Below are 17,962 nucleotides of genomic sequence, written 5' to 3' on the forward strand. Positions count from 1 at the left end.
CAACCACTGTTCACACACATCACATTCAAAAAGATATTTTCTAGTTAATGTGATCACACACCTTTTACTTTATTAGAAACAACGTTTTTATCTTTGTACTGTCCAGCTAGGGTCCTTATTGTTGAAACTTTTGTAGTTCCACCATCTTACATATAGATGAAGTGTGTGCTTCAGACGCTGACATTAGTTTACATTCACAAATGTCACAGCTCTTATGTTTGTGTCACCTGCATGTTGTACTCACTTTATATCTCTCCGCATAAACTTGTTGCCCTACACCTTAAGGTACTGTGAGTGTATGGTGATATCTTCACTACTAGCAATGCTTTCCAAAAAAGTGAATTGTTTGTTCACAAAGTAAACGCATTTATCATCTTTTGTCCATTTTTCAAACTAAAACTAATGTGAAGCTATATACTGTACATCACAAATCAAAACAATTGCTACAATCAGGTCTTGCTAACACTATTTTCATATTTCATGTAAAACTTTTAAAAATATATGACTTTTCCAGGATTCCAACATGTGACCTCCTTATGTGCAGTCAGAAATGCTATCTGTTGTGCCACTGAATACCAGCCGAGTGCATTATCTCTTCCAAGTGTATACAGAGAAAATCAGCACTAAGTTTAGCCAAGAATAATTTTATTGTGCTTTGGGTCGTAGCTGGTGACTGATAGTTGACAATCTAGCTGTAATACACAGATCCATTTGCAAAATTTCTATAGTTCATTAGTTGTGAGCAAGTTTAATGATGTTGCAGGGAGTAGGGAAAAGAATGTCCGTCATTGCACATATCACCACTCTAAATGGATGGAGCATAAACGCATCAACTTTCGCAAGGCTTCCACTATCAGTGTACACAAAATTCCTTTCTATTGTTACTTAAAAGTTGTAATAGCATTTTCTATTACTGAATAGCTAAACTGTTTGCAGAAGAAGTACATAAAAACCTCATAACTTTGGGCAATGCTCCTATAACACACGTACATACTTCTAGACTGTGATGTCACCACAGCATCAGCCAATAACAGCATTTTCAATCATGTGGCCAAATGTTGACATTTAATAATTTTTAAGCTTTAATTACATAAAAATAACAGATTTTGTGAGAATATTGACCGTAAATGCCGTTTAAAATATTGTAATCAATCAGAATGATGACAATCCGAACCATATTTTTAACACAGGAAAATAGCCTATGCCTTGTTGTCCTCCTCTTCTTTGTTGTACTATTTTGTCACGGCTTGTGATTTTGTTGTCCACAATTATGATGTCTACTTTGAGTCATCAGAAATTGTTTGGTCTAGTGCTGTTTTAAATATGTGAAAGAGTTGATTGTATTTGTGTAAGATCCTCTGTATGTCTTGGACTACTTCTTGTCTCAATCCACTGCTATTTGTTCATAGTTGATTAGCTTCTGTTTCTTCATTTCTGATGAAATATACTTGCAGATGGAAACCATAATCAATTTCTTCTCTGTTAGTATTGATTGAAGTGACACCAAAAGAAGTCATTTGGAAGTAGGCATTGTACACTTTTATATTTTGAAGACAGTGTTTTGATTCTGGAGTTTCCTCAGTCGTGTAATGTAAAAATTCCTGCAGAGATGCTTCCAGTGGTGGTAATCGAATTTTTCCATTCATGGAACAGAATCCACATGTTTCTTTACTGAATATTTTTGCATTGCAAAATTTGCAGATGTTATCCATTTTTCCAATTATGACATGTTTGTTTTTGTTGTGTTGTTGCATCAGATCATAGTGGAATGCTTCATTTGTTAGGTTGTACCGTTGATTTGTCCTCATCCACAATCCTTGTAGGGTGATATTTTCAAGACTGGCTCGAGTTTACAGTCTTTAACTCTAAGATTGTATCTCAGTTCTTGATTCTTCAATTCATTCACTTTGTTGTTCTTCAGTTTCCTGCTTCTTACGGTGCTCATTGTTGTTCTTTGGTAACTTAAACTGTTCTTTGGGAACTTAAACGTGCTTTGCGCTCTTCGTCTGTTTTGTTTTGTCACTGTTCTCTTTGTTTTCGCCTGTTGTGGTTCAGAACTGGCAAGATCTCCTCTTCTTTTATGTTTGGGCATTGTCTAAAATATAAATCAAATCAACGTTTTAGTACCAAATACATGAAGCACACTTCACACACTTTACACACTTTATTTTCGATTTATATTCAGTCATCGTATTATTTTCACTACTCTCACTTCCCTGTTTGGTTTTATTCACTCACTGCACTAGTTTTCATTTCCTCCCTTCATTGCTGATAAGAAACTGACATTTGAACCCACGACAGGTTTTGCTTAATGTACCCCTACCAACGGGTAGCGCCACCAGTCGCAAATAATCAGGAAGTACCAAAAAGGTTTCAAATGGTCCACAGTGCTCCACAACATTCCACAACATTCGAGAGTGTTCTGGAATGTTTCACAGTGATTTGGGATGTTCTGCAATATTCTTGAACATTCTGGAATCTTCTTGAATGTTCCTAACTATTTCCAAACATTCCAGAACATCCTGGATCATTGTGGAACATTCCAGAACATTCTGAAATGTTGTGAAATGCTCTCGAATACTCTCGTATGTTCTGAAATGTTTTAGAAATTTCTAGAGGACAAAACTTCCCAGCCCTTGTATTTTCAAAAGCACACCCTTCAGACAAAGCTGGGAACCCTCTTCTTGGATGGGAGTAGAGGGCTATCACACCATATAAACTCCCTTGATTGTACTGGGACTCATTTTTGGACCCTTAATTTTATAATATATATATTGTTTACCCATCTTTCACTAAGTTGTCATCTCAGTATTTCTTCTTTGATTGTAGAAAAAAATTCTTTTTTTTACTGCATGACTGGTTTTGGTTGTTCAGATGAACCCATTTTCTAGAAGAATATGGAACTTGTAGAAATACAGCAAGTTTCGCAGATATATTCCATCCCGTTATTCATGGCTTTCTTTAAAAGGGCTCTGCAGTTTTGTGGTTGTGTTCACTTGTTAGTAAAGATGTCCTTATCTTTTAATCAGTCCATGTTGCATCCATGACAGCAGCCTTTTGTGTTCAAATTTCTGCCCATTCATGCTAGAGAATGTAACTTACAATTGACCTATGCTCTGCCACTGAGGACTTGTCTGTCTGCCATAGTCAAACGTTTGTTGTAAGTTTCGGATGGTGCTGTGAGATGCATTGCTCTGTCTGTCTGATGTACTGCATCCCACATTTGCACTCAACACTCTAAATGTCTGGTTCCTGCTGTCCTAGCCAGACTTTACTTGAGCCAAGCATGTTCTTAATTTTCTGCATTGTGTGGAAAACAGTCTGCATTTGATGTTTCTCCATCATTCTTGCGATCTTGGCATACACTGCATGTATTTTACTATTTCATTAAACCAAATGTTTAGCTTTTCATTAGTGGAGCATGCAGTTTAAAATTTCCAACAGGGCAAATTCCTTTTAATGCTAGAGCATGCCAGAACGTTTAATTTAATCACAATGTGCCCATTGTTCCTGTGAAGTTATTGGGCACATCACTTCTAATTTGCTTTGCAATAACACAATGTAAGCTGTTTATGGTTTTAATGTGTACACTGAAAGATTTTCCAGGTCAGAACTCCTATACTCCTATTATGTAAATTATTTAAAAAGTCGCATATCATTATGTACAATGTTTGGTTGCATTCAGTATGTCAATTTCGGATTCCACTAAAAAGTGGGTTGGCTGTGGAATAAAATAAAGTATTTTTTAATAACTGTAAAAATTATTCGTCAATTCAATACAAAAGTTCTGAGCAATAATACTCCACAAACATAGAGAATCTAGTAAACACCTCTTTGGTTCATCTGCAATCTTAGATTCATGTCACACCCAGCTCTACTATCTGTTTATGATTAACTTGTTTATTGATAAAATCTTCTTGGGTGATCAGCCGAGTGGTGGTGTTGTCTTCCCGCAACGTTTCAGTGAGTTTTGTACCCATCATTTTCAGGTGAAATGTCTGGATGTTGTATTCTGCATATCTACATAGCCACTGTACTGCTGACATCTTCTATGGGTGGGCCAATCAAGTGCTTCCGGAAGAGGTTGCCACGCTGGTGGTGGAGCAACGTGGCGTGGCTGGGGGTGGTGGAACATGGTGTGTGCCTGGTGCAAGCAATGAGTTCTGATGCCTGTCCATTCTGTCCACTGCTTCTTTGCCTTCAGAATGGAACGTTGCTGTCACATTTTCATAATTGTGGAGTCCCACAGTGTGCTGAGCTGAAATCCTCCTCCATGGTTTATTAGCTTGTTGTGCAGGCTGCCTCTTTGACATTAGAGTCCCAGAACACATTGGTGCTGCATAGCTTCTGTGTTTGTTCAAAACCAAAGTTGTGTTCCTCATTGATACTATGCTCTGCTGCTGTGGACTTGTGTGTCTGCCATAGTCTACTGTTTCTGTGTCTTTCTTAATGTTTCTGTAAGGTGACATTGCCAGGTCTGTCCGATGTGCAGCATCCCACATTTTGAACCGATATTTGCACTCGATACTCTAAATGCCCAGTGTTTGCTGTCCTAGACAGTCTTTAATTGAGCCACGCATACTCTTAATTTTTTGCATTGTGCAGAAAACAGTCTTCATTTGATTTTTTCCCCACTATTCTCGTGATCTTGGCTTTCAGCGGCCCTGCATACAGCAGGAACACCACAACTTTGGGTTGTAGTTCTTCTTCTGGTTCGTCCTCCCTCCTCTTATCTGTCTATAAGGTGCATTGTATTTGTGTGTTGTTGTAACCATTTCTGCTTAAAGTTTGCTGCAGGTGCTACAACTCATTCAGTGAGCTCTTCCTCTCACAGGTAGATGTGGCTCTAAGTATTAAGGTGGTTAGCACCGAGTTGCATTGTACTGGATGGTGGCAACTCTGAGCATTAAGGTGGAGGTCCATGTGTATCTTCTTCCTGCAGACTGGGTGTCCCAAAGTACTATCCAGACTTTTCGTGATCAAAATGCCCAAGAAGAATAGGGTTCGCGTCTTTATGGTGAACTTGATGCTGTTGTGTTTTGTGTATACCATTAAGATGATGTAGAAACTCCTTTAGGTTTTCTTTATCATGTAACCACATCACAAAGGTGTTGTCTACATATCTATAGAATGCTTTTGGTTTTAGGTGTATGGTATTCACCTCTGAATCCTTGAAGTGCTCCATGTAGAGATTAGCAATACCTGGATGTAAAGGGTAAAATTGGTTCAAATGGCTCTGAGCACTATGTGGCTTAACTTCTGAGGTCATCAGTTGCCTGGAACTTAGAACTAATTAAACCTAACTAACCTAAGGACATCACATACATCCATGCCCGAGGTAGGATTCGAACCTGCGACCATAGCGGTTGCTCAGCTCCAGACTGTAGTGCCTAGAACCGCATGGCCACTCCGGCCGGCCATAAAGGGTAACCCGTGGCAACACATCTATATGATTATAGAATTTACCACATCATTTGAAATAGGTGGTGGTTACTTCAAGTCAAAAGCTTTTGACTGTGTGCTCATTGCAATGTCCCTCAAATAGAGCTAAGGAAACTTCCGACAGTACACAGGTGAAAAGTCACTTGACATCAAAGTTGACTAGTAGCTTCACAAATTCTGTGGAGCTCCTGACATGCTGTGGGCAGTGACCCACGAGAGGTTTAAGCAGCTGTGCCAGATGTTTGGCTATCGTGTGTGTTGGTGACTTTATTATGTTCAGTACAGGCCACAGTGGAAACCCATTCTGTGCACGTTAGGGAGGCCATATAGTTGTTGTGGCACCAGAGTCCTGTGGTAAAGCCTTCAGATAGTGTTCCTATCCAATTCTGAGTTGTTGAATGGATCATTGGTCTTGTGTGTCACAGATAATGTTGCATCCTTCCCTAATCTTGCAGTAAAGTGTCAATCTTTGGTCAGTAGTCTTCTGACTTCAATAGCACTGTTGCATTTTTTTTCCTGCTAAGACCACTAGATCCTTGTCATCAAGTAGAGCTAAGCATATGAAACCAATATGTAAGTTTAAGTGTTATTGTTCCAGATAACATCCGCATGGTGTGTCGTAGTTCTATGTCAACTTGTTTTACAAGGATACCATGAGCCACACTGGTGCACTAAATTATGCAGCAGAATAGGCAAGACTCAGAAATAAAACACACTGGGTGGAGATTAAGAATTCCCATGTGGTACTGAAGTTTTTGCAGAAGGTTGTTCCTAATTCTCAGTCTCACTGTGTCTCATTAGATTTTGCCTATAACTTTAAAATTCTGTCTTGGGTCACATTGAGCTATGTCGGAGTTTTGTTCTGAGGAAGAGCAGGGTTCTTTAAATGTGCTGTAAGTTGGTGGTTGGCCAGTGTGTTGCTTAAGTGAGAACATATGACATCCTGAAACTTCCTGGTAGATTAGAACTCTGAATTGGACCAGGACTCAAACCCAGATTCTTTGTTTTTTGTGTGCAAATGCTTTACTGACTGAGCTATCAGGGCATGAGTCACAATTCACCCTCACAGCTTTCCTTCAGCCAATACCTTTCTCCTGCCTTCTGGGTTCAAGCCTCATTATGGTGCACAGTTTTACTCTGCCAGGAAGTTGTGACAAAGCACCCTCGTTTTGTCATCTGCATCCTTAAAATTCATTTTTTCATTTTGGCTTAATTAACATTAACATATGTAAATATAATCTGCATTTTCATAAAAGAGAAAGATTGGCCCTCAGTTTTAAAGAATATAACACCAGATCTAATTTTGTGATTATCTTTATGTATGTAATTGATTTTCTAATTTATTTTGACTATCCGTAGTTAGTATCTTTAATTATAGGGTGAAATCAGTAATTGTTTTGTAACTTAAATTCTATTGTTGACATATAAAAAAATACAAATTCTATACTAATTATAAAGATTTGGTAAGATGAAATACTAGTAATCTTAAAGGATTTATGTAGCTCTGTTCGAAAACATGTTAGCAAAGCCAGCCCTTAATTAATTCCAAAGTAATTAACAGTTTTCTCAAAAGTATTGTTTCCATAACTATATATATGTCGATTTCACGATTTATACAAATAATTCGGCCTAACTCTTGCAGTAGAACAAGCTGTTAAAAAGAACCAACTTTCCGATGTATTCAGTTAACTTAATGAGTTTTAATTGTAATTTCTGTAAATTTAACTTTAAACAATGTGTAGTTCCAGCACCTATTATTGTGATGATATATAAGGGCCTGATTTTTGCTCACGAGAGAATCAGTCCACAGTCGAGTTTCACACAAGGAACCTGTGTTGGTTAGAACAACAACAATGCATCCGTGAAATAAGTGTTACACAATAGGCTTTGTGTAAAAACAAAGACAGTGACTGTTTCCAAGCATACCTTTCTGTTCTTCAAGAGCTGTGAACTTTTGGTTAGGTTTTACTGCTCGTAGATATTCACAGGAAACTATTGTAGGAGTATGTGGAGGTTCACCTGAAAACTATTAATGAGGCTTATCGAAAGCTATAACAACAGTGCACTGGGCAAATAACTGTGTATTATTGAGGGGTGAGGGGTTGTGAAAGGGGGGGGGGGGGGGTTGAGAAACGTGATAGTGAAAGACTGTGAAACGTAACATTCATCTGTCAGCTACATTATTTACTGTAGTCAGTGTCCACACACAATCCCCATTTTTCAGCCAGTGTAGCAACGCAGTATGTCAACACCGAGGACAACAAACAAAGAGATAAATAAAGCAGATGGAATCACTAAAAAGAAGTGTTATACCAGCAGTCACCCTCCTGCAGGTTGAAAATTCATTTCAGAATGAGATTTTTCATTTACTGGGCAAGGCTCATGCCTCTATTCATGAAAATGTTTGTGAACTTCCCAGTAACACTGTCTTCTTTTATGCATGTACGTGCTAGTCATGTATTTTGTATGTTTCTTGTAGTAATGTTAAATACTCAATGCTGCCCTTATTTCTTATGGTACATAAACAGTTGCGTACATGGTAATGCAGAAAGTTTTACCAGAATTATTACTACTTGTATATATAGCTAATAATTAACTAGAAATGACTTGTAATATTTCATGTATCCATAATTATGTTCACGAAAAAAAAAAAATCTTTCCAGGTTTACTCAAGTTGGTCGCTCATTTTTTACAACACCAAAACAAGTTTTCCCACTAGGAAATGGAATGCATATGTGGTTGGGATTTTATCAAAGTGTTATCCTTGGTTGGAAACCATTTTTGAATGTTGATGGTATGTATTTATTGACCTATGTGACTGCTTTGACTCCCACACTTTTTTGTATTCTGTGACGTTATAGTTAAATAATCTGAGCAAAATCATCAGTTTGTTTTGTTGATGTATGAATAATGTTTGCTCAGTGAATTTTTAGTGTGTTTGAGTGCATACCCTGAAATTTCAAAAGTTTTGTGTTTCCTCTGTTTTGTGTGTAACTCTTTAGCATCATGATACTGTCACTTCATGCTAGAGGCATTTACTCAAATTACTGTGATTTATGTAAGGACAGGAATTCTATACGTTATTCCCTACAGTAAATGATACTATCAAAAGCTAAAGCAACACTCACCAATATTGGTAACTTATGGATAACACAAAAGCTAGCCAACAAAAGTGTATTCCAGCAGTAGCTGAAGTTATTAAATATGTATGTTGCTTGGGTAATCAATGCAAAAAGCTCTGCAAGTATTAATGGTAGCCTTATTGGCAACAGTTACATTAGCTGCCTGTGCAGTTGTATTATTATTATTATTATTATTAGTATCTCGGTATTGCAAGTTAAGAAAGCAAAAATAATTTAGATCATATTCTGAAGCTAATCAACTCCATTAACTTGAAATCAAGGATATTTTGCAGCTCATCAGAGAATGTAAAAACAAAAAAATCCGCTAGATGGGATGAAATTTCTCCATTTTTACTTAAACAGTGCGAAAACAATCTAGCTTATCCTTTGGTGCATCTAATAAATAGTGTCTTAAAAGAAGGAGTGTTCCCTGACATACTAAAATTAGCCATTGTTAAACCTCTCTACGAAAAAGATGATAAACAACTAGTAGAAAATTACAGACCACTCGCCTTAACTTCCGTTTTTAGCAGGATAATTGAAAAAATAATTCTGAAATATATGTTAGGGCATTATAATATGCACAACATCCTGGGAGATTTTCAGCATGGTTTCAGAAGTGGCCATAGCACCATGACTGCAACACTTCAATTTATACTGAAAGCTCGTGACAAAATTGATGAAGGCATGCAAGTAGCTGGAGTTTTCCTAGACCTATCAAAGGCTTTTGATAGGGTTGATCATAAGGTACTTCTGTCAAAACTGTCCAGAGATCGCATAAGTGGAAAATTATAGCACCTCATCACATCATATTTAAAGAACAGAAGACAGTGTACCTCAATTTCACACAATAGTGGAGAAACATTAAAAAGTTATACATCAAGAGTCAGGAGTATTAAATTTGGTGTGCCTCAGGGATCGATAATTGGTCCCTTCCTTTTTATATGTTATGCCAATGACTTCCCAAAGATAGTAAAAAATGATACCTTCATTACAATGTATGCAGATGACACTTCAGGCCTTTGTTGGGGGAATGATATTCTTAATCCCGGCATAGCAGTAAAAAAAAATTTTAGATATTGCAAAGGAAAAGTTTGAAAATGACAATCTAAAAGTCAACTTACAAAAAACAAATATAATCCCCGTCAATGTTGGTGATTTGCAAACTTGTATTGATTCCCAAGATAGTAATATCGTAGGGAAAATCTGCAGTGAGTGTAAATTCCTAGGTATATGCATAGATAGCAAACTACTATGGACACAACAAATTGACAATGTGTGTGCAAGGCTATCATCTAGCCTGTATGTGTTAATAAGAATAGCTCCATATGTTAATTCCCAAACAGTGAGGATGATGTACTTTGGTTTAATACATCCATTTCTAGCGTATGGTCTTGCACTGTGGGGCGGTGCTTCCAAAACTCATGTAGACCGAATATTTAAACTCCAGAAAAGAGCCTTGAGAATATTAGGCAAAAAAGATGCTAGAACATTATGTAAGGAATTGTTTATAGAATTTAAAATTCTGACTATCTATTCAATGTATATGTTTGAAACAATAGTATTAACTGTAGAAGATAAGAAATATACCTGTCGTGATGCAGAAATTCATGGTCACAATACTAGACAAGTACAAAATTACCATATGATACACAGATACACAGAAGACTGGAAAAACTGCAAACAGTCAATATATTAATGGAGCAAAATATACAATGCACTGCCAAATGAACTGAAGGTAATAACTGGAGAGGCATTCAAAAAACATCTAAAATTGTGACTCATTGAGGAGTGCTTCTATAGCCTACTGTAGAAACTAAAATCTAAAGTATTATTATGTCAAATAATTTGGACTACATTCTGAAGTTCCCATTATAAAGTAAAATTAGATTGTATACTGTTGTATTGTACTACCAATTGCTATGCATGTAATTACATGTTTCACGCAAATAAATTACAAATTACAAATTAGCTGTTTATATGCTTACGGGCCTTGTTTGACAAGGATGGAACAGATAGTTGGCTGTGTCCTTGCAGTAGGAACCATTGTGATATTTGCCTGAAGTAATTTAGGGAAACCATGGTAAACCTACATGAGGATAGCTGGATGTAGATCATAGCCTCCACCCTCCTGAATGTAACGCCAGTCTGTTTAAAACAATGGGACATGATTCAGTTTATCCCTAGTACACAATACTATTTTACAAAGAAGTTATCTAATAATGTAAACAGCTAAGTGCTACACTGTTCCTGTGAAAAACTTAATCAGTATCACTCTATGAAAAGTGAGATGTTTAACTAAGGTGTTAATAATATATATATCGCATAGCTTTGTGAATGAGGTTTTTTTAGAAGGGAAAAAACACAATTGAAAGTAATGGTACATGAAATGAAATATGTTTTGTTATCATCATTGTTGTTTATAGCTGTTAAATTTTTTCCAAACCCCTGCTCTGTGTTACTTGAGTAATGGATGTGTAGTTTAACAAGTACTTTTTAACGACTTTTTAAATAAGTTTGTTTTAGTAACCTACAATAGTATGAAAAGGATTATTGTTGCTCCCCTCATGAACCATGGAACTTGCAACTTGGTGGGGAGGCTTGCAGCCTCAGAGATACAAATGGCCATACTGTAGGTGCAACCACAACAGAGGGGTATCTGTTGATTTGATTTGATTTATTTCGTGTTCCATAGGTCCAACTGTGTTGGATACACAAGGACGTGGAACGAGTCAGTTTTTTACAAATACAATCTGATAATCTTATAGCATATACAGAAATTTGAGTACATAATTATATAAAAATTTATACAGTAAATTCTTTGGACAGCAACATAGAAAAAGAAAATACATATTTTCTTAGAATCAATAAAACACTACAGAAAACAGATACGGAGCACACACAGTTACAGAGCTCAGGTTAAATAAAATTCATAGTGGCATTATGTCAACTTGTATTATATAATATTAAAATATTACAATTTATTTAGTTAAAAATTCATCTAAACTGTAAAAAGCTTTTTCTAGCAAAAATATTTTTAGAGCTTTCTTAAACTCACTATTGTTGTGAATCTTTGTCTTTATTTCGGGAGGAAGAGCATTGAAGAGTTTTGCTCCAGTGTAGTGGACACCCTTTTGCACCAAGCTCAAATTTCTGAGTTCACTGTGTATGTCATTCTTCCTCCGTGTGTTATGCTCATGATAGTTACTGTTTGTTTGAAATATATCTATATTTTTACAAACTTAACACATGAGAGAAAAAATATATTGGCATGCAGTTGTGTATATTTTAAGATTACGAAAACTATTTCTACAAGAGTATCTTGGGCGCAATCCACATATAATTCTTAAAGCTCGCTTCTGTGCAATGAACACTTTCCTTGCTAATGGCTGGTTGCCCCAAAAAATAATTCCGTACTCAATGAGACAATGAAAATAGCCGTAATATGCCACTTTTGCAGTGTTAGGTTCAACACATGTAGTGACAACCCGTAAAGCATAGGTAGCAGAGCTAAGCCTCTTACAGAGATCAATAATATGTGAAGACCAATTCATTTTCTTGTCAATGTGCACTCCAAGAAATTTTGTTGTTTCCGTTCTAACTATTGGTTGATTACCACATGTCACACTTATCTCTCTCTCTTTTTCTGTTTTTGTACAGAATTGAATAAAGCTGGTCTTGCTGGAATTTAATGAGAGACCATTCACCTTGAACCAATTAACCACATCTGAGAGTAAGTGATTAATGAGTTCCTCAAGATTGTTGTCTGTTCTACTGCTCATAAAAATTGTGGTATCATCAGCAAATAATGTAAATTTACACGGCAGGCTTGTACATAATGGTAGATCGTTTATAAAAATCAGGAATAATAGTGGCCCAAGAATTGAGCCCTGGGGCACTCCACATGTAATGGAACTCCATTCAGAATCTGAGGAAGTGTCACATACTCCACCCGAGCTATTCAACACAACTTTTTGTTTTCTGTCTTGGAGGTACGACTGTAGCCAATTGCCCGCAACACCACTTATTCCTACTAATTTTGCTTTTTGCAAGAGAATCTGGTGGTCAACACAGTCAAGCGCTTTGGATAAATCACAGAAGACACCAAGTGCTAGCATTTTTTCATTAAGAGTTTCTAGGACTTCATTTGCAAGTGCGTAAACTGCATCTTCTGTTGAACGGCCCTTTTGAAAGCCAAACTGGCTCTTACCGAGAACTTCGTTCTTCATGAGATGATCAGTAATTCTTACATGTATTAGCTTTTCTAGAATTTTGGAGAAAGCTGTCAGCAAAGAGATAGGTCGATAGTTTGTTAGTTCATCTTTATCACCCTTTTTGTACAGGGGCTTCACAATGGCATACTTGAGTCTACTGGGAACAACACCTTTCTGAAAGGAAGCATTGAAAATATGACAGAGAATGTCCCTTATTCACACACAAGAATATTTCAATAAATTACTAGATATATTATCAACCCCTGCAGAATTCGTACTTTTTAGAGACATGATGATTTTTTGAATTTCTTCTACAATGACAGGATTAAGGTGCATTACTGAAATTGTGTTTGAATATACGGCTTGACAAAGATTTACAGCTTCATCAACATCGGGCTTGCAACCAATCTGTTGAGTTACTGATAGGAAGTGTTTATTAAAAATCTCAGCCACCGTTTTGGGGTTATCTACTAGGATACCTTCATATCTGATATTATTTATATCTTCTTTACTTGTTGTATCTCTTCCTGTTTCTTTTTTTACAATGCTCCAAATTGCTTTTATTTTATTATTAGAATTATCTATTTTCTTCTCATAATAAAGGGCTTTTGATTTCTGTATTAGTTTCTTCAAAATTTTACAGTATATTCTATAGTGTTCCCATTTTTCTACATCTTTACAGAATCTTATTGCAGCATGTTTCCCTTTTGGTTTTACATGACTGTTTTATACCTTTTGTAATCCAAGGCTTGCTTACAGAATTGGAAGCCCTGTTTCTGACCCATTTCTTGGGAAATATTTCTTCAAAAAGAGCACAGAATTCATTTATAAAACAGTTAAATTTAGTATCAACATCATCATGGCTATATACTAAAGACCAATCCATTTGCTGCAACCTGTGGTTGAAAGTTCCTTTCGCCTCTTCATTAATTACTCTTATGAATTTCCATCGAGGAAATTCTTTTTTGAACAGATTAACGTCATAAATAGTGAGAATTTGTCCATCATGATCTGAAAGGCCACTTATAACCTGCCTGACAATATAATTCTGATGTCTATTTACATCTAAAAAAATGTTGTCTATCATAGTTTGGCACTCGGATGTAATTCTTGTTGGGAAGTTTATTACTGATGTCAGATTGTGTAAGGTCATCACAATCTCAAAGTCTATTTTATTCTTATTTTCTGTCAAAAAGTTTATATTGAAATCACCTAATACTACAATATCCTTCGCTTTTGAAAGTAACCATGACAGTAGGAGTTCCATTGAATGCAGAAAAGTTTTTATGTCACCTGAAGGAGCCCTGTAGACGGCCAACACTATTATTGGGTATAATTTAGTTGTTATTTCTGTGGCACATGCCTCAAATTGTTGTTCTACACAATATTTCTTAATATCTATAGCTTTGTATGCTACACTATCCTTAACATAAATTGCTACTCCACCTTTATCTTTACTTTCCCTACAGTAGTATGTTACTAAAGTATAACTTACTATAGATGGCAAGGCACATTTATCAGTAACGTGGTGCTCAGTTAAGCACAAAATCGCTCAGTTAAGCACAAAATCTGGGCATTATTTATACTGTCCTTTTCACTAATGTTAATAAGGAATTGATCTGTTTTGTTTAAGAGGCCCCTTATGTTTTGATGAAAGAACGAGATGCCTTCCTCTTGCTTTTTCATTTTATTAGTGCTGTTACCTGACTGAGAATCCATTGGAGTCTGCCTTGAGACAGGAGAGAGGAGACACCTGACACTACCTACTGTTGTCCCTTCTTTTTCTTCAGGCCCACACATAAAAAATCGTTGAGATGAGAAGGAGGCTCAGCATTTCTTCTGTCCAACAGCCTTCTATTTGTTGTTGTTGATGGTGGTGCTGTTTCTGACACTTCAAATGTTGGTTCTACCACTACTGCTGTGTTTCCTTGTGAACTTGGAGTCTTCTCGTTTTTGTTATTTTCGTCTAAAATAATACTTGGCTGATGAGGAACAGTAGTTCTTTTGTTGTTGAAATCAATGTCCACTGTTCTTTCTGTTAAAATTTGGTCTTTTTTTACATGTTTTGCTGCTGCTGATGAAGTTTCTAATGAATTTTTTTGAAGTGTTTTTGTTATGGAGTCAGGCGATGGCAATGCAATTATCGTTTTGGTTTTGAATTTATTTTGATGGTTTTTTATTACCCTGGTTATCAGGCTTGTCAGATATTCTTTCCCCAAGCCATTCAGGTGAAGTCCGTGCTGCGTGTGGAATCCACGTCCAATACTGCTTATATCAACGCATTTCACGTTTTTAAAATGTCTGCAGATTTTTGCAAACTGACTGTTGGCAATTTCTATTTCCCTGTTAACACATGACTATCTTACAAGATCATAGCGATGCGGAATATTGACAAGAATTACGTTAGTGTGAGTGAGGTTCCTCAGACACTGTTTAAGATCGCGCGTTGCACTCGCTGTTTCATTTTTGTAGACATCGTTTGCGCCTCCCATAAGTACAACGAAGTCTTTATCATGCAGATTTTTTGCCTCTGCGGATTCGGTCATTTTTTTTTAATTTCGCTAAGTGGGGCTCCCGGTTTCACTATACCACACGAAAATGTTTTAGTTGTTTCTTTTAGTTTACTCGGAAGTCCACGACCATGGCTGTCCGAAAACACAAACAGTTTCCTGTTATTGGAGTTCACAATATGCGAATCGTTTTGTATTGTTTTACTACACACTTCGACACAAATTTTGGTTGGCACATTTATATTGACCTCCTTCACAGTTGATTGCGTCAGTAAATTTTCTTCTCTTACCTTATTCCCCAAAGTGCCTTTTTGCTTTTCCCATCGTTCATGCGAACTGTAAGTTGCATTTTCACTATTGGCGATCGAAAGTACTTGAAATGTGTTTTTGTGCACAAAGCTTGCGTAACTTTCGCAGGTTTTCCAAATTTGCACTTTGGACTTGCACTTTACATTAGACCACTTTACATTAGACCACTTTTCCGCAACGGACGAACTATCTCGCACAAGTTTTAGCGTGTTCAGTTCACTATTTTCTTGTATTTTCGAAATGTCCGTTTTCAAACTGCCGATTATGAACTGTAAGCTCGTTATGCGTTCATTCAGTTTCTTGATTTCGTCTGTACGATTTTCACACGATTTCTTTTTTACGGCAAAATTTAAGTTTTTCTGGAAGGACACTTGCTTAACTTTTATTGTAGCTGCCATCTTGGAAATGAGAAAGGGCAGACAAATGTGTGGTTCCTGAAGAGGTGCAGCAGCTTTTTCAGTATTTGCAGGGGCAATATTGTGGAGGATTGACTAATCTGGCCTTGTAACATTAACCAAAACGACCTTGCTGTGCTGGTACTGTGAGTGGCTGAAAGCAAGGGAATGCAGCCCTGCTGTATGGTTACGTGATGATGGCATCTTCTTAGGTAAAATATTCCGGAGGTAAAATAGTCCCCCATTCAGAACTCTGGGCGGGGACTACTCAGGAAGGTGCCGTTATCAGGAGAAACAAACATGGGTATTCTACAGATTGAAGCCTGGAATTGTCAGATCCCTTAATTGGACAGGTATGTTAGAAAATTTAAAATGGGAAATGGATAGGTTAAAGTTAGATATAGTGGGAAATAGTGAAGTTCAGTGGCACGAGGAACAGGACTTCTGGCCATGTGAATACAGGGCTATAAATACAAAATCGGATAGGATTAATGCAGGTGTAGGTTTAATAATGAATAAGAAAGTAGGAATCTGGATAAGCTACTATGAACAGCAGAGTGAATGCCTTGTTGTAGCCAAGATAGACATGAAGCCCACTCCCACAACAATAGTGTAAGTTTATATGACAACTGGTTCTGCAGATGGTGAAGAGGTTGAAGAAGTGTATGATGAGATAAAACAAATTATTCAGATAGGCAAGGGAGACGAAAATTTAATAGTCATGAAGACTGTTTCTTGATAGTAGACAAAGCAAGAGAAGGAAAAATAGGTGAATATGGACTGAAGAAAATGAATGAAAGAGGAAGCTACCTTGTAGAATTTTGCACAGAGCATAATTTAATCATTCAAAACTTGGTTTAAGAATCATGAAAGAAGGTTGTGTATGTGGAAGTGACCTGGAAACAGTGGAAGGCTTAAGATTGATTATGTAATGGTAAGACAGTGATTTCAGAACCAAATTTTAGATTGTAAGATACACCCAGAGGCAGATGTGGACTCTGACCACAATTTATTGGTTATGAATTATAGATTAAAACTGAAGAAATTGCAGAAAGGTAGGAAATAAAGGAGATGTAACCTGGATAAACTGAAAGAACCATAGGTTTTTGAGAGTTCCAGAAGGAGCATCAGTGAATAATTTACAAGAATAGGGGAAAGGAATACAATGGAAGAAGAATAGGTAGCTTTGAGAGATGAAATAGTGAAGATAGCAAAGGATTAAATGGATAAAAAGATGAGGCCTCATAGAAAACCTTGGGTGACACAAGAGAGATTAAATTTAATTGATGAAAGAAGAAAATATAAAAATGCAGCAAATAAAACAGGCAAAAGAGAATGCAAACATCTAAAAAATGAGATTGGCAGGAAGTGCAAAATGGCTAAGCAGGAATGGCTGGAGGTTAGATGAAAGGATTTAGAAGCATATATTACTAGGGGAAAATAGATACAGCCTACTGGAAAATTAAAGAGGCCTTTGAAGAAAAGAGAACCAACTGTATGAATATTAAGAGCTTGGATGAGAAACCAGTCGTAAGCAAAGAAGGGAAAACTGGAAGATGGAAGGAGTGCATAGAGGCTCTGTTCAAGGGAGATGTACTTGAGGGCAGTGTTATGGAAATTAAGATGAAGATGAGATGGGAAATATGATACTGTGAGAAGAATTTGACAGAGTACTGAAAGACGAAAGTAGAAACAAGACCCTGGGAGTAGACGACATACTTTTAGAACAAGTGATAGCCTTGGGAGAGCCAGCCATGAGCAAACTCTTCCATATTGTGAGCAAGATGTCTGAAACAAGTGAAATACCCTCAAATTAAATAATAATAATAATAATAATAATAATAATAATAGTTCCAAACAAGCATGTGCTGACAGGTGTGGATATTATTGAACTATTAATTTAATAAGTCCACATTGCAAAATACTAACATGAATTCTTTACAGAAGAGTGGAAAAACGGTAGAAGCCAA

The 17,962-nt window shown here is 36.7% G+C and overlaps 1 protein-coding gene across 1 annotated transcript in view; it reads left to right on the forward strand.

Moving 5' to 3' along the window:
• Positions 1 to 17,962, forward strand: part of LOC124544676 (protein argonaute-2-like) — a 314,130-nt gene that overhangs the window by 79,479 nt on the left and 216,689 nt on the right. Inside the window, exon 7 of the mRNA XM_047123299.1 lies at positions 8,106 to 8,236. Within this exon, the coding sequence (XP_046979255.1) occupies positions 8,106 to 8,236 (131 nt within the window). The remainder of the gene's footprint in view (positions 1 to 8,105; positions 8,237 to 17,962) is intronic.

The sequence above is a fragment of the Schistocerca americana genome, chromosome 8 (assembly GCF_021461395.2).
Source record: "Schistocerca americana isolate TAMUIC-IGC-003095 chromosome 8, iqSchAmer2.1, whole genome shotgun sequence".
Lineage (NCBI taxonomy): Eukaryota > Metazoa > Arthropoda > Insecta > Orthoptera > Acrididae > Schistocerca > Schistocerca americana.